Source organism: Schistosoma haematobium, chromosome 3 (assembly GCF_000699445.3).
Source record: "Schistosoma haematobium chromosome 3, whole genome shotgun sequence".
Taxonomy (NCBI): domain Eukaryota; kingdom Metazoa; phylum Platyhelminthes; class Trematoda; order Strigeidida; family Schistosomatidae; genus Schistosoma; species Schistosoma haematobium.
This window is the reverse complement of record NC_067198.1, coordinates 19030032-19053978: the sequence shown is the minus strand read 5'-3', so window position 1 is coordinate 19053978 and position 23947 is coordinate 19030032. Positions and strand designations below refer to the sequence as shown.

The following is a 23947-nucleotide window of genomic DNA, read 5'->3' as shown; positions in this document are numbered from 1 at the left end:
ACCAACGTATACGCGTTGGTTGCCTTTGGCTTTGACAGAGGTCGAGGAACTGTTCGATATTCAGTGACCCAACTGTCGGATGATTTGGTTAGGGCTCAGTGACATATCATTGGCCCTACAACACTACATTGCTATGTTCAAATTTAGATAGGTTCAGGTAATTAAAATAAATTTCAACACCCTTCAAAGAAATAGAAAGCATTGATGATGTCACAGGTATTCAGTGTTTGACAACGCTTCTACCAGTAACACCTTCTAATATATTTCGTTCCCACCAAGAGAAATCAAAAGACAGAGTCGAGGAGATCGGAAGAGTATATTTGGCGATGACCAATATATCGGAATTCTCTGATCTAATCTGGCTAGCGATTGCGGTTGATGTTGAGCACGGCGTTACCACACGTGATCTGGTGAGGATGCCTGACCGAGCGCCTTCAGCTAGATGAGTCCACTAAAACATATGGTCAGCATCCAATGTCGAAAACTTAGTGCTATTTATTTTGGGGATTTATTTACCGCTACAGCATAAATCCACCTTACGAGTTATTTAAACCGCATGTAAATAATGCCTAGGTTTATGAACGAAGTGTAAAGCCAGTATTGTCAATAGCCTAAAGGCGTATTGACCAGCCCGTACAACGTATAACGACCTACCCCTGTTCTTAATATTCATAAAAAATATACATACCAATCCTTAAAAAAAATCAACGAAATACTATGCTTCGACTTCGATACCGTTGTATTCGAATATTATACTATTGGCGAATTACGAGAACTATTTACCGACTGTTACTATATATATTCTATATTGTGTTGTATAACTAATAAGTAACTGGATTATATACACCTATATTCCCCTTATGATAAGCTTTCACTTGACTTGTTGACCACTAATATACTGAACCACATCCATGTTTGGCTTGACTTTGTATAATTAGTGTTTCTACATTTGTGATGTGATAAGATCTGGTCTGTTTGTATATAAACCGATTCCTATGGGGGGAGGCTGATATTTGTGCTCCGAAATGAAAGAGCTGAGCTAAGCGAGAGGTTACTAATACAGATGATCAATAAGGACCCGTAGTTGATTCAAGGCTATTCGTGCTGGTTAACGCAACAATGGTCCCGCAAAACAACAAGTCGGCATTCTGATTGGCGATCGTGATTTAGTAATGCTTGGTGGCATGTAAATAGACGCTTTAATAAACAAGTCTGTTAAGTCTACGGGTTACTTCCTAATAAATAGCGTGTGGTAACGACAGATGCTGGAAACGTTGTCCAGATAACTACTACGTATGAATTGAAAAAAAGTCTAATGAAGTGCTCTTACCTAACCTATCGATGTCCACTTTATTTATTAAGGGCCAAATAAGGCTTTTGAGAATCCGCACATGCAGGTAGTGAAAACGTTTTTCATGAGTCCTCAAACCTAGTCTGTCATTTTTCGCCTCAAGTTCCTAATACATGATCGTTTTTAAGAATAACTCATAACTCAGTAGTATGCTCAAGAAAATTCAGTCAGATCGTTTTTCGCGATGCACATAGAATAACTTAAGTGTTTCTCATCAGAACTTATTTGCGTTCATACGGCTAGAACTTAGAAAGTGAAATAATCCTAAGCTTATTGGTAAATTGGTGTTTAAACCGTTGCTTTCGCAGTATACAATGGAAAGAATGAAAGAAGCTAATAACAGATAACAGCGCTTCCTTTAAATCACAATATAAAGATGTTTTAAGATAAAACAGATAAATTGTTTTTCTATAGTTTGGGGCCATCGACCGACTTACAACAGGACTTAATTTTATGTACTCAAATAAGTTATTAGTAACTAGAAAAATCATTAAAATGATTCAGTTTCGGAACGCTCATTGGGGTGGGATTGTTTATTACTCTCGTATGTGAATCATCGATTAGTAAAACTAAACTGTCCAGATCCATCTTATGTTAGAGACGGGTGACTGACACACACATTATCATAGTTACACAATAAAGTAATTGTACAAGTTAACATCGGATATTATTAACGATCGTCAGACACAAAACCGGATGTTTCCCTATTATTTTACATACAGGTTAATAAACAAAAACTTTAGAGTTCTATCACAGGCTTTTCATCAAACTCTCATTAGTGTTACGTATAATGGACACATCAGTAGATCGTCAAACATATTCAACATTGATTCGCAAAAGCCTATCCAAAATAACCGTTCATAAAGTAAGTAACATTTGAATATCAGATAAAGTAATCTACACTGCAAACTACTGAATGTCGAATTACTTATTGTAACATGTCTAAAGAATACGTGGATACAAGCAAAAAAGATCTAGTCCTTACCACAGCCATTATAAAATTGATGCGAATGTGCGTAGAATCATATCATATTCAATATAAAAAAACAGTGCAAGTATCATATAGACGATACATACAGACTATAAATAACTATCTGTATTCTACACAAGGTCAAACAGAACGCTGTATGTTATGAATGAGGAAAGTAAATGGTTAAATAGAATTGCAAGAGGGGAAATCACGAAAAAAATACAAAAATAATACATGGTAAAGACAAATCAATTAGAATTATAATGAATGAATTATTAATGCTTGTCTGATTAAGAGAAACTAGTTAAAACACGACTAATTACGTAATATTCCGATAGATTCAACAGGATTCACTAACAAAGATACAGGACGCCATAATGACACAGAAATCAGTATGAGGAAAAATAACAGCGTCACCACAGAGTGATACTTGAAGACAACCCTAGGCTAATTAACATTTCGATAACATTAATATATCAGTGTATTTATGAGGCAGATAATAGAATTACCGTGAGGGTGAATCAAACTAATATATGTAATCAAAATAAAAAATGATCTTTTTTAACGCTAAATCTACAAAGAAGATTAACAAGGAAAGACATACGTTAAATTAATGGTGAAACATGAAAATATACTAGATTAATACAAAGCAACTCTTTTACACAATAGTTATTGGAATGTAATTGAAAGTTATGAGAATAAACAGAGTAAGAGAATGAGAAATTCATACTTCAACATATTTAGAGTACATTAGATGTAATATTCTACCATACTTTCTACGAAAATCAAATGGATACAACGTATACATGCTGAACAGGAAGACATTTTCCAATAAATGTAACAGCAGTCAGTGCATGAGGAGAAACGAAGAATGAGAACAAGTTTAGTATCTAAAATATAGGAAAAATATGCCGAAATAAAATTTAGTTTGTTCTAAAATCTGATACAATGAAATGAATACTTCAAGTAAAAAATCTACAACGGAAATGTAGACGTATAAAACGTTACTGAAGGTAAAACATACATTTGTAAATTGAGACTAAGCAAAAGGCATGAATGAAATATATTATGTTACGAACAGTACAGATATACACAATGGGTCATACATAAATGAATACGGAATAAAAGTTTGTTTCTTATTATCATCAGAGTGTTTTGCAAGTTCAAACATATATAACCATGTTATCTAGAAGGAATGCTTAGGCACCTATCTATCGAACTTCTTCGATGACCAGTGATAGTTATTATGTTTATATGTACCCATAGTTGTGTTAGGGCGTGTGATGCAGGTAAGACAACATCTCCTTATCATTAAACCTTGTACTTGAAAGGGGAATACGACTATCTGACAATAATTGCAGGAAACGACCACCGTTAATTGTTCGCTTAACTGAGACACCAAATGACCCAACTTATTATTTCCCAACTCGATTTAGAATATCTGCTTTAGTGTTAACACTGCCTGGAACGACTACCACGCTTGTCCCTCGCAAGCTTAAGACCAGAAAACTTCTTATAAAACTTATCATCTACTTCATACGAACTGCAGTGTATAGAATCATATGCAAAAAAACGAAAAAGTAACTGAATAAGTTTTCACCTTTCTGAGCTCTTACTACACCTCTTAAACGGATAGGTCATAAAATACTGTCGATAAGAATTTAGTTAAGGGAAATGCAATCTAAATAGAGAAGTAAACAATGACAGTTTGATGGTCAACAATAATCAATTAGGATCAAGGTTGACAGGACAAGGTGTGAGTCATATGTGGAGGAATTCAAACACTTCACTTTTACTTGAAGTTTGTGCAAGAAGAACGATGAAAGCTCCGTGATCAAACCATCCAGCTCAAATAACAGATGTCGGCCTCAACCCAGCAAAGTCACTTCAGTTAATGTTATGTAAACTCAAAGACAAAATCGTTAAAAATACTACATAATACAGAGAGCTCATTCTCTTCACCGTCGTCTACAATAATCCCACTTTGCCGTCAAATCCCAAGGCATATGTTAGCCTATATTAATACATATAGACAACTACGGACACATGTTAAACTGCAAAAACGGCAAAGTTTTAGTTAGAAAAAACACAAAGAAAATGAGAGGATTTCTGTAAGCATGAGACTGAAATCAGTAAACATTTAACATACATTATGAAATAAACGCAATTCACCAACCAATTAGAAAAATCAAAAGCAACCAAATAATCAAGAACCAGGACAAGATAAACAAGATGAATGTGTAGATAATAGTGAGATAGGTTCAAACAATGATCAATCAAATTTTAAGTAGACAGAACAAGTTGTTAGTAGTTACCTGTTGATAAATTCCAAAACTAAGCTTTCTTCTAAAGTTTGTACAGATGTTATCTACAAAAAACATTGACAGCTTAATGTTTGAACCACCCAGCTCAGGTAACGCAGTTTCAACAAGTATACCAGGAATCTTAGTGAAACTAACCCTTTGGTTAGTTTGTCGATAAGTAAAAAGAGGTGAGAAAGACAATTTTATAGTGTATGACAGTTTTGGATAATATTATTCTATTTATTCCTCAATGTGAATAAGTATAGTTTGGTTCGACTTAATGTGCTAATAATGAAAAAACCTTATAATATTTTCTTACTTGTAGTTACTCGGTTTAAATGGTCCTGTTTTATTTACACCTAAATATCGAGCTTGTTCATCAGTGAGTTCAGTTATTCGACCATTGAATAATGGAAGATGCAATGTTGCCACATATTCATCTGTAGTATTAACAAAAAAAATGGTTAAATTAATACAATCTACATTAACAACTATGAACTTTCGGAACGTGATATTTTAGAATAACGACAATATTTACAGAAAAATACACAAAAAAACAATGAAGAATAACACACTCTTATAACAGTCTACACTTCTATATGAACTAAGCACTGATAATATCGACTAGAACGACAATAAGATCACTGTAAACTAAATCATCTAGCTCAGAAAATACAACAATACCAATTGCAGTAAAACAACAACCTCGTTACTGTATACAAAACCGAAATTTTGAGTTAATACTAACCAATCGATGAAATATTGTTAAGTTTCAATTGGAAATGAAAGTCTTGGTGCAGACTTCCACAAAGTTATTTATGTCATTTGGTCAAAAAAGCACACGTTTATGATAATACGATAAAATATAAAAATATCAAAAGTCATTTTTCACGTTCGATTACATCAACCGATTCATTTCAGAAAATCACGAATCTTGTGATAAATTAACTTCGTTCATTTTATTTATTTCCTTTCAATGAATAAAAACAACTGGTTATATTTGTTTATATGTTTTAAACAAACTAGAGCTTAGATGGGTGAACCCATCATGATAAAATTTTGTCTACTATTGTTAGTGAAGCATGTTAAAAGCGAATTGAGTATCATACATAGAAAACATATATTCAAGCCTTTCAGATGATATATTGTTAATCCCACCAAATGATCTCAGTCGTTGGTTTAATAATTACATTCTATTTGATCAAAATATTTCATATGTTGAGATCATAGAATGAGCCATGATGATGTTAAGTATAACGTAAATATAAGGTGAACATGACAAATCGGTTGATGAGGTGTGGTGAATCATCGTAGACGGAGTTGATTAAGACATGTAATAAAGCTTGCCAAACACAGTGAAGAATTCAGAAAGCAAAACAATTTATCCAATCAAAAAAATAATGAAATTAACCTAAAATATCTTTGTACACCAGTAATGGAGAAACATTTAGGATTTATATAACAAAAACCTAATAACTTTGTGAAGTGAAATAAAAATGGAACAAGGAAGTAGGACAAACTAAAATTAATACTAAATTATATATTATGACTTTCTGATTTATATCCACATTTTCTCCTTTCAATAAATAACACAGTGGAATAATGAATAAACGTTAACCTATACAACAAAAAGCAACTCTTGTTTATCCGAGAAAACAAAACAAAGAGATGATCTTGTAGAGTGAATGGAAAAAAAACACGAAAAGGTTAGCAGAGAAGAAAATTTGGCCACACCTAGTGATTCTTTTGTCCTAAAAAAATGATCTCGAAAAGAGAATTTGTAATAAGAATTTAATTTAAACTTGACAATAAGAAGAATACCTAGATAAAACAAGGGGAAGCGAAGACAAACAATAATAAAAAGTGAAGTAAATGCGTAGATAAGTAGATTTCGTCGTTCAACTAAAAAAACAAATAATTGTAACTGGTCACGAACAAGTAAAAATATTATTTTCAGTCAAACAAAAATGAATACAGGAAAGAAACACCAGATGAGTGAAAAAGAGCTTGAAAGCATTCACACATAAAAAATATCCCCAACTTTAATAAACTGTCATACGGAAGACAGTATACAAGTTATATGTGAATAATATAGTTCGCAGAACGCTTCTCATATAGACTAGCGACTTTCATCAGTTTTAGCCTTCAATTCATGAGTGCACAACTTCATAAAGTGTCATTTAAAGGAAAGCTGCTTCCGTGATCTGCGAAACAAGTATCAAGAAGAAATCCTTAACACCTATGAATTACACACAGTTCCGAGAAAATATGAAACATTTCAAGAACTGACTACGTTTCATTTGTCTTTAGGCTGTCTTGTCGATACGTTTAGACCATATTAACTGGTCCTTTATATCGGCCTCAGATACAGTGGCTAGACTCTAAAAAGACTACCAAGAAAATATCGTTCATCCCAAATCAAACATTTCAATCCGTAAAAGACCTACTTTTCAAGAGAGAGAACTGATAGGCCGGACAGTTTCGAATAGATTACATGTTATAAGGCTGAGCAGACCATATGTTATTCGAAAGCCAAACAGTGGGAGAAAAATACAAATGTAAATGGGTCTATTGTGTGTGAGATGATCATTATTTTGACCAGTGTCATTATTCATATATCCCTGTCTGAGTCAATACTTATATATATACTCATGGGTACTGAATAAATTTTCAAGTTTCAGTAATAATGTTTCCACCATAAACTTAATCTTCTCGGAATAGATAATTTGGTGAGTACTAAGAAGTATGTATTAATTGCTGAATCAAACTGCTAAAAAACATCACATCCTGGGGGACAAAGATGGGACATTCACTTGATTGGTCAAGTGTTCATGCAAACAATGGATTCAACCTGTCGACCTTTCACGCCTTCACATAATCAACATAAAATGATGCACTATAATGTACACGAAAAGTTACCGTTCAATAGTAAAAGATTTATAAACAGATAATTAAACATATTTTTTACTATAAGCAAAAAAAAAACAACAAACAAACGGATGAACATAGTAAACAGTTACAATCATTCACATAAACTACCACTCTTACCCATTTTTTTCGGTAATAAATACACATCATTTTTATAACGACCAGCAGGAGCATTGTACAATTCAATCAAAGCTAATATCTGGATAAAAATTATACAAATCAATTAGAGTAAATAAATTTAAAATATTTCTTCCCAAAAAGAAGAAAACACAAATGTTTTGTTTAAGGTTATAAATTTTAGGATCAAACATATAATTTTAGTGTAGACCACTTTTTTTATTAAAAAACAACAGTGGAATTATTCAAATAAAATGAAATTTGCATAACAGAACAAAGACCTTATCATAAATACATAATAATAATAATAATAATAATAATAATAATAATAATAATAATAATAATAATAATAATAATAATAAAAGATATGCATTTTATTCCCTTATCCTTGAATAAATAAATAAAATAGAATAGTATAAATGGTTGATTTGCATTCGGCACAACTACATCATACATACAGCAGATAAAATCACAAATTAAACTTGCATAATATTGTTTCTATTATATAATATTTACATGACAGTATTGTTGACATATTAATTTACATTGTGTATTTCTTTTTCATTGTAAAATTTCGTTAGAAATCATGTAAAATTTATTACATCAGTTCATATGTATTTAAAACTATGAATAATTTTATTTGGGTCATAAGTTTGATGTTTTTTTTATGTGAGCACTTGTGAATATAAGATTTATTATACTTACACACACACACACACACACACACAAAAGAAATGAATACAAATTTTTGAATAAGTATTAAACGCTGCCAAAAAACTAGTTTTTTAAAAAAAATTAATTGATACTATAATACAATAAATGTTCTATGTATTAAAGTATATTCATAGAACAGATAGATCGTGACTAGCAGTGGAATCCAGGATGCCAACCAACTGATCGAAAATTATTTTAAGGTTGTCAACAACTAGATAACTTAAATCATTTCTAACTATGATATATATGGTAAATATATTGTTAAGAATGATATTCACGAATCTACAATGAATTACTTCTTGTACATGGTTATTATTATTATCATTACTATTCGCCAAAATTTTTGGCCAGTTGAACTAAAAGATCTTTGTGGAATAAGCATCCTGCATCATTTACAGGTTATATAATTGAATGGAATATGTCTGATTGGTCATTTCTATATTAGACTACACAAATCACTGTAAACTTACATTCTGACAAAAAAAGTTTGTTATACGATGGGATGTTCTTTTCCAGCACAGAATGTCAATCAACAAAATTAAGATTACAAAGACCATAACAAAGTGCTCATACTAATTTACTATAGATAATTAAAAGGAGGCTCTTGAAGATATGAACATGTGAAGTACATATCATTCAGTAACAAACAATACATTATTATTTTGATGGAGTTTTGTTCTCTGAGCTGGATGATTTGGTCGTGGAGCTTTTATCGTTCTTCTGAACGACATCATCAGCACAAAATTCATTATTATTGTTTGCCCACTAAACTAGATTATTCAGTCTCACTGTGTGAAGTATGAAAACTCATGTTTCCAGGTAACTTAGACTATGGTAAGAAAAGCGAATCAAATAAAGTTAAAATATCAAAACGAATTAAATAAACGATGAATATTTATTAAGTATCATGTTGTCTAGATTCATCTAATGACTAAATGTTCATTTTCAAGCTCTTATAGTGACAAGAAGAACATATAGTTTAAAATCGGATCATTACGATAAGAATTCTTGTATGTATTAAATGTTGTTTACATTAAAAAAACACGTGAAATTATTTATATAGTACAATTACCAGGTACCAGGTACCACCTTATCACTTGAACTAACAATACTGAGTCATTTTGGTAACTTCAATCAAATGATACTGAGTATATAGTAGTAACGTTAAAAAAACAATTATCCAAAATAATGAACCCAGTTTATCGCAAACTAACTTGAGTACTGGCGCTAACAGAGACAACAATCGATGGAACAGTTGAACAGCTTAAATTCGCCAAACGACCCTAGAAGAACAAGAAAGCACAAATAAATTCTAATAGAATCAAAGTTGTAAATAAGTTTAAAAAATAAATAATTGAAACCCACTTTCTCCTAAACAAAAGCCTGATACACAGTTCAGTTTGTAAACCACATTAGCACAATGAAACGAAATTAAAAAGATGAATTGCAAAAGAGGTGGGAATAATGTAGTAGCAATCATAATAGGAAAGACTAATCATTGCGAATATGCTTTGAGAAGACAAGGTGTGAAGGTATGAATGAAGGAATACTAGAGTCTACAATAGACAGGAATATAAAGTGAGTGAATGTGTGTCATTTTAACCGACACTATATCACCTGACTGCAGATATTTTGCGGACACTAACCAGGTAGTTCGCACTTGTCAAAAATAGACCAAACCAACAGTCAATAACTTCATGGACTGATACTGATACTACGTTTTGGTTTGACCACCCTATTGAAGATATCAAACAATGAAGAGAAAAATAAACCCATATTCAATTAATAAAAAATGATTATAAACGAAAACAGAAGTAACATTTCATATGAAAGACATGCTCTAACCTCAGCTATAAGAACAATACGTTTACCATCCATCCAAATAACATGATCCACTTGTGATCGAACACGCTCCCATGTTAAATCAGGTGTTTGAAGAGATCGCTAAACGATTAAGAGATTGAAACAAATATGAGGTATATTATAAAGGAAATATTAATGTATTATTGTCTGAAAATATGATGTTAAAGAACCACATGATCTTTGCGTTTTGAAACATCTCAAATGAGACGTAAAGATCGGGATAGAAATTAGTATGTTACTAATCATATATCATTTAGTACGTGTCGCAGAAATGATTACACCATAGCACAAGTATACATATGAACAATCGCGTCTGATTACTGGGATAAATTAAGACATATCCAACTAAACTGCATTACATATATGTACTAACTAATTTGATGAACACATGAATAAGGTTAGTACAAAAGGGCATTTTTCGTAAACAAACCGTCGAAGGTTTTTAAATGACATAAAAACTCAGTTATAAAAACACATTTAATAACTAATCACAACTGAAAAGTGCTATAGAAAATTTAATAATATACCTAAACAACAATTTTTACAAAATGGAATTTACTTAGATTACTAAAAAAATCCAAGTGATTTTATACGTATATGAATGATTTTCTCGAACTTTTAGTATAATTCCCTTCTGAGGTCAAAAGATCACGTAATTAGAATCAGCCAATCGACCCTTGGCTTTAGCATATCGTTTATTATAATTATATTTACTTACATGCATTTCATTGGTGTCGACCTTTAAGTCTAGGTGTAAACCTGTGCATTAGTGTTGAGCCATAATAAGATGCTAACTGACAAGAAACACTTCTCTGCCCAAGTTGTACACTTAACAACAAAATTAAATCATATAATCTGTTAAGAGTTTTCGATAAGCTGAAAAATTAAATAAGTTTATAAGCTTGTAATAATAAATGACATAGCTACTACCCCAAAACAAGCTAAGAATTCCGAAGTACCTACGCTGCATTTGTTTGAAATGTTAGTTATAGGTTGGATAAGCTGATAGAAGCATCATAGACTTTCTTAAGATATAAGGACAAAACCCTATAGGTTACTAGTTATAATTCAAACATTTACATAGTTATCAATGAATGCCAACAACAAACTATTGCTCACTTCAATAGAATACAACTATTAAGTTGAATTTCTCTATTCACCAGTATGCAGTAAATACAAATGTTTCATATTACTGACTAAATAAAGACTGAGAAATTTATAACGAAATGTGTTAGATTAGACTTAATATTGTTATTTTATTCAATGAATAATTGACATTTTCTTATTTTGACTATATCAAAAGGCGAAATAGGTTATAATTGATCAGATAACTTTTGATAAAATGTTTACCGAAATCATGAACTGAATATCTATCTATATAAATATATAGTAATGAAATTGTTTGCAGCTAAAAACATTTGTACAAAATTAAAGTGTAAGTAAACACATACAACATCGATTTCTGTGTTAGAATGACCCATATTGCATACGACACAACCATTTTTCATTTGATCCATATGGGCCCGAGTAATGACACCTTTATTCCCGGTGCAAGTAACCACAATGTCCACTGAACGTATAACTTCATCGATTTTTACAACACGATAACCATCCATGCTTCGAAGTAAACAGAAAGACAAAAATAAATAGAAATTCTGAGAAATCTCAAGCTACTATTTATAACACTTCGGAATTCCAGGAAAACCTGAATGATTTTAACACTAAAAAGCATTCGTGGAATGTTATTCAAAGACCTTGTCTGATTCTGAAGTTACTCAACAGTATATATATATATTCAATGGCTGTTTTACTCAAGTCGGTTCGTGTTCTCCATAACAAAGTTACTATCTGTTAAAGAGATTCACCTGGCTCTTTCAATTTGCACGATAAGTAAGTGCTCAAAGTCAAAAGCATTGAATTTTGAAGTAGTATTTTGAAATCATTGTGCTCGATAAGAGATCAGAATGTTATTTTCTCAATCATGTGGTGTAAAACAAGATTACCGTTTCAAACCAAGACCTAACGGCTATCCAATGTCAGCTTATTATCGAGGAATCTATTTGATATAATTGGTTCAGGACAAAAATTACTTTAAAATAAAACTAAGGGAAAAATTAACCAAAAAGGCACAACTCTAACTTCCTATGGAAATGTATCGAATCTTGTGAGAGAAAATAAAAACTTTTGCTTACCAAGCTTGAAGTGCACAGATCGGATCTATTTCCGAAATACAAACGAAAGCTCCTAATCCTCTTAACGCTTGACAAACACCTTTCCCAACTTCACCATAACCGCATACCAATACAGTCTTACCACTGATCATCATATCTGTAGTTCGTTTAAGACTGAAAGAAAGAAGAATTACGAAGATTTGTATTGAAAATTATGCAGTACCAATCATCACTACTATACGTTTGACCATTACTTATGTAAACACATAAACATTGATACGAGGAGGCATCATATATATATATATATATATATATATATATATATATATATATATACCATTCGATTTGTGTGAGGGCTAGAACCTCCGAGATGTCTAGCCGAACTTGGTTTTATTTTATTAGTTATTTATTTGAACACGTAAATATTGGTACAAGGGGGCATCAGATACATACACAATAACAATGAGAATGTAAAGAGATAAAGAATATAAAGTTCGTGTAAGAAAAAGGGGAACAATAACGAACAGAAACTAGTGTGTGGTAGTAAAATAATAATAATAATGGGACGGGCAGTTCAGTTAGTAAAGATACAACCAGAAAGAATCATTCCAGTTTAAGAAGTTACGTTCATTTTTATGAAGAAAGTAAGAGAAAGTCAACGCAGGTTCACCACTGGCTTCTGTTCTGAGCCATATCTGATAACGTCTCTAACCACTGTGTCGCACCATCTCTCGGACCCCAACCAGGAAGTCATGAACGACCAACAGAAGCCAGCCTTTTGCAGCTCTCTTTCATACCACGACACCATGTCAGACACTGACCATCTGTCCGCTTTTTCTAACTAGTCCCAGCGTTCGCAAATAATGCACGACGATGAATTCTCTGGGGCGACATTCGTAGTACATGTCCAAGCCACCGAAGTCGATGTTTTAAGATGGTGATACCAATTGGATTATCGTCTCTGTGCCCGAACACACGATGCCGAACCTCTGCATCACTAACATGGTGTTGCCACTGGATGTCAGCAATCCTTCAGAGATAGCGATTATCAAACACAGAGTCGTCTGACATCCTTAACTCAGAGAGGCCAGGTTTCACAAGCATAGAGCGAAGCTGCTCTCACCGACGCGTTGTAGATCCGACCTTATACAGCCAAGCTAGCATCACGAAGGCGCCAAAGATGGCCCAGGTTGGCATAAGCCGCTCTGTCTTTCACTATACGTGCATTGATCTCATCACTCACGACACCACCAGCACTTATGCAGCTGCCCAGATATACGAACTTCCCGACTACTTCTATCCGCCCACTGACCATGGTGAGTACATGATTAGAATCCTGCCAGTCTTGTGGACGTACTTTGCACTCCGAAGGTGCAAAGCATATACCGATATCGATAGTTAGATTGGCAATGTCATGGAATAACTTGAAAATTATATGTTCAAAGCTACTGAAACATTAATGTTAACAATCTTTCAGATTTCTTGGAAATTAATCGGGTATATAATCCCAAAATGCCTTGTATATCACGATATATATATATATATATATATATATATATATATATATATATATTGTTATATGGTTTCATATGACGATATCAAAACTTACGAATCAACAATTGATTCTTTGCACAAATAGAAATTATCGAACTTTGACTTTGTTATACTGTCGCTAATATTCATAGCCGGCACTCCCAATGTGCCAGATTTCACGTACTGATAAAGACGATGAACACCTGTCACACTTTCTTCAACTATTCCACATATACCAGACAGTAGTTCCTTGTAATTTTTATGCAGCTGATGAGTTAAGTCCCCACCATCATCCAAAACCTGAGAGGAGAAATGGAAAAAAATATGAAAAATCAGAATAAAGCATGTGTTGGAAATGGAAAATCTAATATATCTCAGAAACACAAGTTGGTCAGAAGTAATCAAAATTGTATTGAAATCACGAACCAATCCAAGTAAGAAAACTAGCAGAAACCTAGGAGCACCGGACGGCCGTCTGTTTTACGTATGGGATTCTTCAGCACTGCGTGTCCACAACAATCTAACAGGATCAAACAAACTGGACCATTAATGTAAAACACATCAATAGTGACATAATCACACGGAAGTAAGATGAGAGGGCTAGTCTTTACAAATGAGCTTGTTTCGATCAAGAGCAAATTGATGAACAACAATGTATGACCAGTATTTGCATGAAATTTAGAAAAACTTTGAGGTGGTTCACTGAAAAAGAAAATGAAATAGAATACCCAATAGTAAGAAACGTTAAATACAATCCCTAGTTACGATTTTGAGTCATGGTGGTAAGTTGAAGCGAGGAAGTAACAGTATAAAATATTATTAACGTTTTTGGGATCACTGTAGAACATATATTTGAGGGCTTAAAATCTATAACCCTCATTTAACCTTATACATAAAGCAAATTATTTATCAAACAGAGAAATTTATGATTATTTTGAAAATGTTAGTAATATGAAAGGAACTAAGGTTGAAATACTATATGATATTATGATCAAAATGACAAGAAAATGTTAACTGGGAAATTGTTAATTTGCAAAGCATATTATCAACTACACGAAGAAAATATACTAAATTCATTCAACCAGTGTTTGTAGCAAAAGTATTGTAACAGAAATGTTAATCACAGACAGACAAACAAATAATTCACTAGGTATTTGAGTATGAACCACCGAGTTGCCCAAAGAGAAATAGGTGATGCAGGGTTCGAATCTGAAAATTAGAGGTTGGGAGTCGAATGGCTAAACCACTAAGCCACAGTTCCACACACTGTTATATACAAAGTATGCAATGACGTAAAACTCATCTGTTCAAGTTGTTACACCTCATAACACAAAAAACGACAAGATATGTAGTGTACGAGTATGAGATAAATCTTGTTTGGGTCATATAAATTAGGAAATGAAGACAACCTAACCTAACGGTATAACAGATAACAGCGTACTGATCATGCCCATGCGAGTATCTAAATGGATAGACTACAAAAACCAATTGATTTTTTAAAAGTTTATTTAGTATAAATTTAAGTTAAATTTATCATAGTGAACGTGCTTATTTTATTTCCGTACTTTATTCGAAGCGATACTTTTCCACTGGTTTGTTTTACTGAGTCAATATTGTAAGTAATGCTGCAATTTTCATTACTGAGATCAAGATTCTGAATGTATTTATTGTAAAGATTACGTCATATAGCCAACATTATTTTCTTTAGACTAGACAGTAAGATTAACCTTTGAAATTTGTGATGAATGGATATTCGGCTTGCAAAACAAAACCTGGATTTAGTTCATCCATCGTGAGATCAGTTTTATAAAATATTATAGGCATGATAATAAGTAATCCCAGTCTAAGAATATGCAAATGTACGATTAGTTTTACAGTATATATATAAAGTGTAGGCCTTTATATTAAGACTTTTATGTTAAGTACTCAGGACTTAAAAAGATTATATCAATAAAAACAAGGGTACATCAAAATTACAGAAACACAATGATGGATCATGTTAGTTGTCAAGATAGCTAGCTGTACGACAAACTGATCTATTCAATTATTCTGATGTTTTCAAAATAGTGTTGTTGAACCGAATGAACGATTCAGTAGACATCAACCTTTGAGATCAACGGGCTGGATTCTGTAAAGACCGGTCGTACACAAACGAAATAGCGACAATAGGGATCATCGTTGCACAATCAATTGAATGAAACTAGCTACCAAACATTAACTTCCTTGATTATGAGAAGACATTTGACGGTTTGGATAGGAGAATATTATAGGAACTTATTCAACACTATGGTGTACCTGAGAAAATCGTCAACATCATGAGGAATTCATGCGACAAACTACAGTGCAAAGTGGTGCGTGAAGGACAGCTGTCAGATGCATTCCAAGTGAGGACCGGAATGTATCCACCTTTAATAATTTAGTTGTAAGTTAATTTCGCAAATATACCAACAATAAGGCTTATTTGTTCATCAATATCTTTCTGCATTAAACTGCAACAGTAAGAATTAACAACTCTATTATTTCCTGTCAAAGAAAAAGAAATATAAACCGTTTGTGAAAAAAGTCTCCCTTGTCAAGTACATAATTAAGAGGTTATGTTCCACGTTTCTTAAACATACCAACTAAATACGTTTCTCACGAAAAAAACACATCACTAAGTCAAAACAACAAAAGATCAAGAAATAATTTTCAAATATCAGATAAAATTCAACATACAAAGTAATAAGTAGAGAAGATAAAAACATTTGACATACTACATTGGGTATCCAACCTTCAGCAGATATACAACGATTAATACACCACCAGAAATCCTCTTCAGTTTCGCCTTTCCATGCATAAATAGGAACACCGGACTCAGCTAACGCTGCTGCCACTTCATTCTACAAACAAACAAAAAGTATTTTAGTGGTAATAAAAATAATTACACAGTATTACCAGTGTTAATACAATAATTACAATATCAACGAACATTAAATAGCTGAAAAATCTTGGGCATACAAAGATGATCGTCATGTAATTATTAATGGGAAAATAAAACTAATAATAGTGAAAATTAGAAGCATTAGAACGGCTGCTAAGTTAAGATAATTCAGAGGAAGTGCGTTCATCAAAATTATCTGATATATTTTTGTGTTATTTATAAGTACAATACAAAAAAGACGATAGAACAGCCAACAATTAAAAGATCTCATATTTCTTAGACTACTACTCTGCCAGTCAATGATAACAAGGAAAAGCCGGAAGAGATTAACTCTTAGTTGTTAAATGATTTATTAAAAAGTAATTGAAGTGCGTTTTAATTTAAAAATAAGTAGAATGGATCAATGGAAAGAGTATTGAGCTGCATAGCTCCATTATTCATCACATGACGATGGAAATAGACACAAATAGCTTTTCGTAGACTAAGAATAAATCCCTTTTTAACATTACATTTGAATACTATACATAAAACTATTAAATACATGAATTTTCTTTTTTTGCAAGAAAACAACAGAACAACTTTGATCTAGGGAGTTGTGTTATTTGCTCATACTCATTTATAAGTTTATAAGTTGTAACTTCAAGAAAATTTATGGTCTGATTTGAAACACTACCAAGTTATTAAATCACATGACACCGTCCTGGTATGATATCATATAATAATTAAACTGTTTTTCATAGTCAACAGAGCACAATGACAACTAATGATTGATGGAATAACAACAAAGACTAATAATAATCTGGAAACACAACTAATGTATCATTAGACTTGACTTGATAAATTCAAACAAATAAGGCATTGGGTAAATTGTTAACTAAAAAAATAATATATTTGTAATATCTCAATGAGTTACTTGTGAGTTTATTTTGAAAATATACCCACTTTAATCAAAAATATAAAAGCTGTAAGATTTTGCACAAACGAGGCTGCGTTATAAACTTATTTTGTTTTAAACCTAGCCACTTTCTGAACTATTAACTATATATAATTGTAAACGAAGAAAACTTATTGAAAAGCATATCCTTCATGCATATATTATTAAATAGTATTGATACAGAGAAATATTACAAACTAATACTTCACATTCCCAGAAAATACAGGTGTTTATTAACAGTTGTCTACGCAAAATGCTTCAGATCCGTTGGCCGGACACTATTAGCAACAACGTACTGTGGGAGAGAACAAATCAGATCCCAATGGAGGAAGAAATCAGGATGAAGCACTGGAAGTGGATAGGACACACATTGAGGAAAGCACCCAACTGCGTCACAAGACAAGCCCTCAAATGGAATCCTCAAGGCCAAAGGAAAAGAGGAAGACTGAAGAACACATTACGCCGGGAAATGGAGATAGACATGAGATGGAACTAGAAAAGAAGGCGGAGGACAGAGTGGGTTGAAGAATGCTGGTCGGCGGCCTATGCTCCATTGGGAGTAACAGGCGTAGGTAAGTAAGTAATACTTCACATTTAAACGTAAGTTCCAAATGATTATTCCGATAGAAATACAGAATAATTGCTTCATCAAATATACGTTTTGATCAACGAATAACTATCAAATTGTAGCGAAACAATACACATATATTTAACTAATTATCTGAACCAATTAATTTATGAAGAAACTACTGATTTCACAGTACATATGTATTTGACATTAATAAATCATTTGGTAGAAATATTTTTGAGAAAAAAAAAACATTTAAATAAGTCAGTTTTCATCATCATTGCGCACAGTATGTGATATAAACTAAATCATGAAGTTTAACAACCACATAGAAGTATATGAAATATGTCAGTCAATCAGTGAAACAATATTTTGTTGATGCTTATTTTTCAACATCGGAACCTGTGACTGATTTTATGTTTGTGAAACTTTTTCACTGAATAATTTTAAAGCAAAAGATATTTTTAGACACAGTGAAGTAAACAGCTAACAGACGAAATGAAGACTTATTGACATAATTTGTTGGTATCTAGCGAACATTAACTCTCAATTATTTTATCCGTTACATCAAGATATGAAATAGAAATTTCTACAAGGTTTATGATTATGAATTCTACAAATCATGTAGATTACTTTACTGAAAAAACTGCATACAACGAATCTTTTAAACATGTACAATCCAAAACTGTTGAAAAAGAAACTTTTCTAACATGGCCAAAACATAACAGCACAAACATGGCTTACCTGTGTTGAATATATGTTACAAGCACACCATCGAACTTGAGCGCCAAGACATACCATTGTTTCAAGTAGTACCTAATTGATAGAAAAAATCTTTCTAAATGAATAAAATGTGCATCTAAACAAGAAAGTAGAAATGAGAATAATTCATATTGAGAAGACTCAGTGGATTTTCATCATCAGCTAATCATTTTCAAAAATAAAATGATAGAAGTACAAAGAATAATATGATTTTGAATCCGCTGTATTTAATTAATTAAACATGTTACAGTATATAGGCATGTGTCCGATAACCGGAAGAAAAAATTAAAACTTAATTGAACAAAAAAATCTAAAGTTCATGTAGGCCGTTTAATATTGACAGCCGGTTTAGTTATAGGACTTATGAAGTGTTAATACCAAATTATGAAAGGTCTTTGAGCAAACACAATATGTCTTACACTTATAACAAAATTTTCTAAGCAGATAACTGACAACTGAGTTGTTTTAATACTGTCGAACCTACTTATCCTAGGTGGTTACATATATATAGATACTTGGATACAATCACAATATTTAAACTAGGTAATTAGTATATATTTATTTTATCCGACGATAGTAATAAATTTGAACTGATACCAGATTACTCTGTTAGATAATTTGTAAACTTTGTATATATTAGGCTTTGTATTTTCTACACGACTTTCTAGGCAAATATAACCGGGGCTTAGAAGTGGTGGATCGCGGCTAGCAGTAGAATTCAGGACACATATATTATTTCATCCAAAACTCGACAACCTAACGAACCTTTGTCTCAGCGTTCACACTGGGACATGAACTATGTACCTTTCGCTTCTAATGACCAACGCGCTATTTGTTGAGCTACTGAGTTTAGATAGCTATTAACTCGTTTAATGGGTATGCTGTTTGCATCATTATTTTTTTATTGTCATTGATATTTTTATTATCATCATTAGAAAGAGTTTGAGTTATCCCGTTGTTTACGTATATTCATCTTCCGAGTCCCAAATACGACGAAACGCATGTACTGGAAATCAATGTTAGCTACAATCAAACTATTCTAAACAAATTATGATATTATCGTAGTATATGCTACTTATGCTGACAGATATAAGTAGTATGAAACCCCCAATCAGTAGTGAAAGCCTGGCAGCAGAAAACTGAATGAAGAGAACAGAAGGACCATCGGAGAGCAATCGAAATAACAAAAAGAACTATGGGGATGGTTGAGTAGGTAAACGGATAACGTAAATCTGTGAAAATGATGTATTTAATATATGAGTTTCATATTTTACCAAGCCAGTGGGTGGTTTTGCACTTAAAAATAAAATGGTTTTCCGTATCTGGGTTCTCGTTCACTACACCATATCTAATATTGACGTAATCTGCTTAGGATCCACACGTCCCAGCAAAGGGTAATCAAAATTCAGGGTTAATTAATAACGGATTAAATCAAACCAATACAAATAGTGATATTATATTGTAGTGCATGCCACTGATGTCGACAGATAAAAGTAGTATGTATCACCAATCGAAAGTGAAATGCCTGGTGGCAAACAGTTGGGAAAATCGAAAAGAAGAGAACCAGAACAGAGGGTAATTGGTATGGACACGAACGAACAACAACGTTTGAGACAATCGATGCATATTTGGCAAATGAAGTCTTTACAGTATGGTTCTCAGATTTTACCAAGATATTCAGTAATGTGTTAAAATACATTTGATCGTCGTGATTGGTGTTCTTGTTCACTACGATATAAATATTACCGGGATTTCAATTGTGTATACCATTTGATACGCATTATTTCCGTTTTTCGGATAAATATAACATATCAAGGGTCATAAATATCTGTTATACTCCATAGAATCACATCATATACAAATTATATTTGTGGAAATTTTAGCTATGTAAATTAAATTATTTCATTCCCACCCGATAATTCGATCTTAGCTTTTTCAAAGGGAATGAGTTGTAAAACATTTAAGAATCAGTTATTAAACGAGAAAAAAAGAATACATATCCATGGTGTATATAATAATCACTTAAACCTATCTAACTACAATGTACAAAACAGAAACAAATCTCGCGGTTAAAAATCCTCACTCACAGCTGTATGCGCGGTCACGTGTGTACAACCGAGAATTTTGGCTCCTTTTAATGGCTGATCAGTTTTAGCACGCTTTCTTAATGCCATCAAACCAGGCATTTCTTAAACAAATAATAATAAAAAAATTAACCATAGGGGAATGAAGCAAACAATAGCTCGTTAGTTTAGTTAATTGATAACAATCCATATTAGTAAACGGATATATATATATATATATATATATATATATATATATATATATATGTCGATTTAACATTGAAACAAACATAAACAACTATTCTAAATAAAAGAAATTTGAAAAATGCCATCGTTATAATTAAGGTAACTAGTTTGAAAAGTTCAATATCCTATATAAGTAATAATTATATCCGTATGTGCATATGTGTCTTCCCTTCATCGCCTTTATAATTAGTACAGTAAAAATTCATTGACAGGATTTCTTAATGTCAAATAACATCCAGTAAAAATACATTTGTTATAATGATAGTAAAAAAAAATTTTTTTTTCAAAAAGGCATATGATTTATTGAAAAGTTTGATTTTTATTATCTCCATCGTATAAAATGTTAAATAAACAACATACAATTAGGCGTATATACATGCACATATTTTTATTCAAGTTTAATAGATATATATTCTTAACAATATAGAAATGAATAAAAAGTTAATTATATATACTATGATATTTATTATGATCATGTTATTAAAAAGTCAAGTGATAATAACTAGCTGTTTTCAAAATATTGGTGGACACTATTTTTTTTTGAAAAATTTGTACATGTGAATGATACTATCTTATGTTTAATCAATGGGTAACATGTGGAGTGAGAAAATATATAAATAGAAAAAAAAATTTTTGTTTTACGAAAAATAAAACAAACTAGTTGTGCTTTTTGTTTTCAATCACTGTCAATAAGGACAATGTAAAATACCATTTTACCTATTAACACGTGTTTTGTTGAATGTAACGAAAAAATAAAAGCTATGAGATTAGTTATGAACTTCAATGCAATAATCTATATACTAATATAAGATGGTAGATAAGTGCCAGTTTAAAATAAATTAAGCATTTTAAACAATGAACTAGGAAAAGTTCAGTTGGATTAACATTCAAAAGTATTATTCTTAAAGAGTTAGAGACGTTTCTTTACTAATGAAATATAGTTCATCGAACAAAAGGAACATAAACATATAGGAACATGAAAAACAATTAAAAAGACTACATTGATATTAACAACCGTTCCTGCAATTAGCAAACTGTTAACAGAGAATTCTGTAAATTTGATGAGATTGTTCACTGGAATAAAGCCATAACCAATAAAACGATTGACTGAACACGATGATATTTTACACTACCCAGTGAGTTACTAACATAGAAAATTGATTCTTAATTTAAAATTGAATTAACTTATTCACCAGGTATTGGGTAAGGAGCCACCACACTCTAAATATCCAGGATTAATGAACATAAACAGTTGCTCAAACCCAAAGCAGGGGAGGGGGTTTCGAACCTAGGATTTACTAGCAAAAATTCGATACCCCATAATTACCAAGCCACCGCTTCATCTTATCCTACAAGTGTATAAATAAACATCCAGTTAGTCACTTGTTTGATTATCAGACAACCGTTTACTTTAGGAGTCTGTATCATTAAAATATGATTTTTATGAGTAAATATTACTAAGTAACAATTCACTTTAATTTCAACTGACTAATAAGTAACTAGAACGACATGAATATATTGTGTTTCCGGTATAACATTCCAACAATTACAGGTGGAAAAGTGAACATTGACGATGATTTTAACTAAAAAAAGTATAAAAACTTCAAAAGTACAGTGGATGTACAACCAAGTTAACAAATTAATAATAGACACAAATTCACAAGTAAACTTAATTCAAAAAACAGTAAAGACAGAACTGAGAAGAGCATAAAGTCAAGTGGTTACTGAAGGTTGAACAATAGCCCAACAGATTATGTAAATCCAGTGATAGGGAAAAGTAGGCTGACTTAAAGGGTAAAATTAGCGGAGCTTTGATAATGAGAAAAAATATTCTCAAGTGGATCCTTAAGAATAATGCTATGGAATAAAGACGATCCAGATGCTTTCGACCGTAAGCGATTGAATTTACAAAATGTAATCAAGTCACATTACTTCTGTATCAATATTATTCTAGCTACATTGAAATTCATAAAAAAATGTATCAACTGTATAACACTGTAATTACCTTGTTCAGCTATTTCAATTTCTCTACGTCCAAAAGAAGCTTGACGGATTTTTTGAACACAGAAATCATTGAATCCTCTAGAGTTTACCTATTATGAGAAAGAAAGAGCCTTTTTAACAGAGAAAAAAACATTCATTTAGAAATTCTTACTTAAATTGAAATTTTTTCCTTTTAACTTTCGTGGAAAGAATAAAAACATATATGTTTAACTTTTGAAGAGAATGTCAATAACAAAGATGTAGTATCGATAACAGAAACCAAGGTTTGAGTGTACAATACCCCTATCGATTAAACTGATAATTCATTAATGATCGGTAGTCAATTTACAAATGACAGTAAGAAGGTAGTATGTGAAGGAAAAATTAGGGAAAAAAATAAAACATACAGAACCAAACGATTTATGAAAATATTACGTGACGATTTCTGAAAAAAGCAGTGGCAGTAAGTGATGAAAAGTAGAATCTCTAACATAAAACATGACACTGACACACGAAGCTAA

At 32.0% G+C, this 23947-nt stretch overlaps 1 protein-coding gene across 2 annotated transcripts in view; it reads right to left on the bottom strand.

The window, feature by feature from the left end:
- Positions 1-696: 696 nt before the first annotated feature.
- Positions 697-23947, bottom strand: part of AHCYL1 (S-adenosylhomocysteine hydrolase-like protein 1) — a 40099-nt gene continuing 16848 nt past the window's right edge. Inside the window, exons 3-14 of one of the 2 annotated variants that reach the window (XM_035731641.2) lie at positions 23449-23536; positions 21222-21322; positions 19117-19188; positions 16704-16829; positions 14027-14250; positions 12439-12591; positions 11698-11863; positions 10229-10327; positions 9598-9666; positions 7673-7751; positions 4944-5064; positions 697-3211 (exon numbers count right to left, since the gene is read on the bottom strand). In XM_035731641.2, coding sequence (XP_035585756.2) covers positions 3205-3211; positions 4944-5064; positions 7673-7751; positions 9598-9666; positions 10229-10327; positions 11698-11863; positions 12439-12591; positions 14027-14250; positions 16704-16829; positions 19117-19188; positions 21222-21322; positions 23449-23536 — 1305 coding nt within the window. In that variant the 3' untranslated portion in view covers positions 697-3204. Of the gene's footprint in view, positions 3212-4636; positions 4690-4943; positions 5065-7672; positions 7752-9597; positions 9667-10228; positions 10328-11697; positions 12592-14026; positions 16830-19116; positions 19189-21221; positions 21323-23448; positions 23537-23947 lie in introns of both variants that reach the window. The other variant, XM_051213215.1, reaches the window with a different exon arrangement.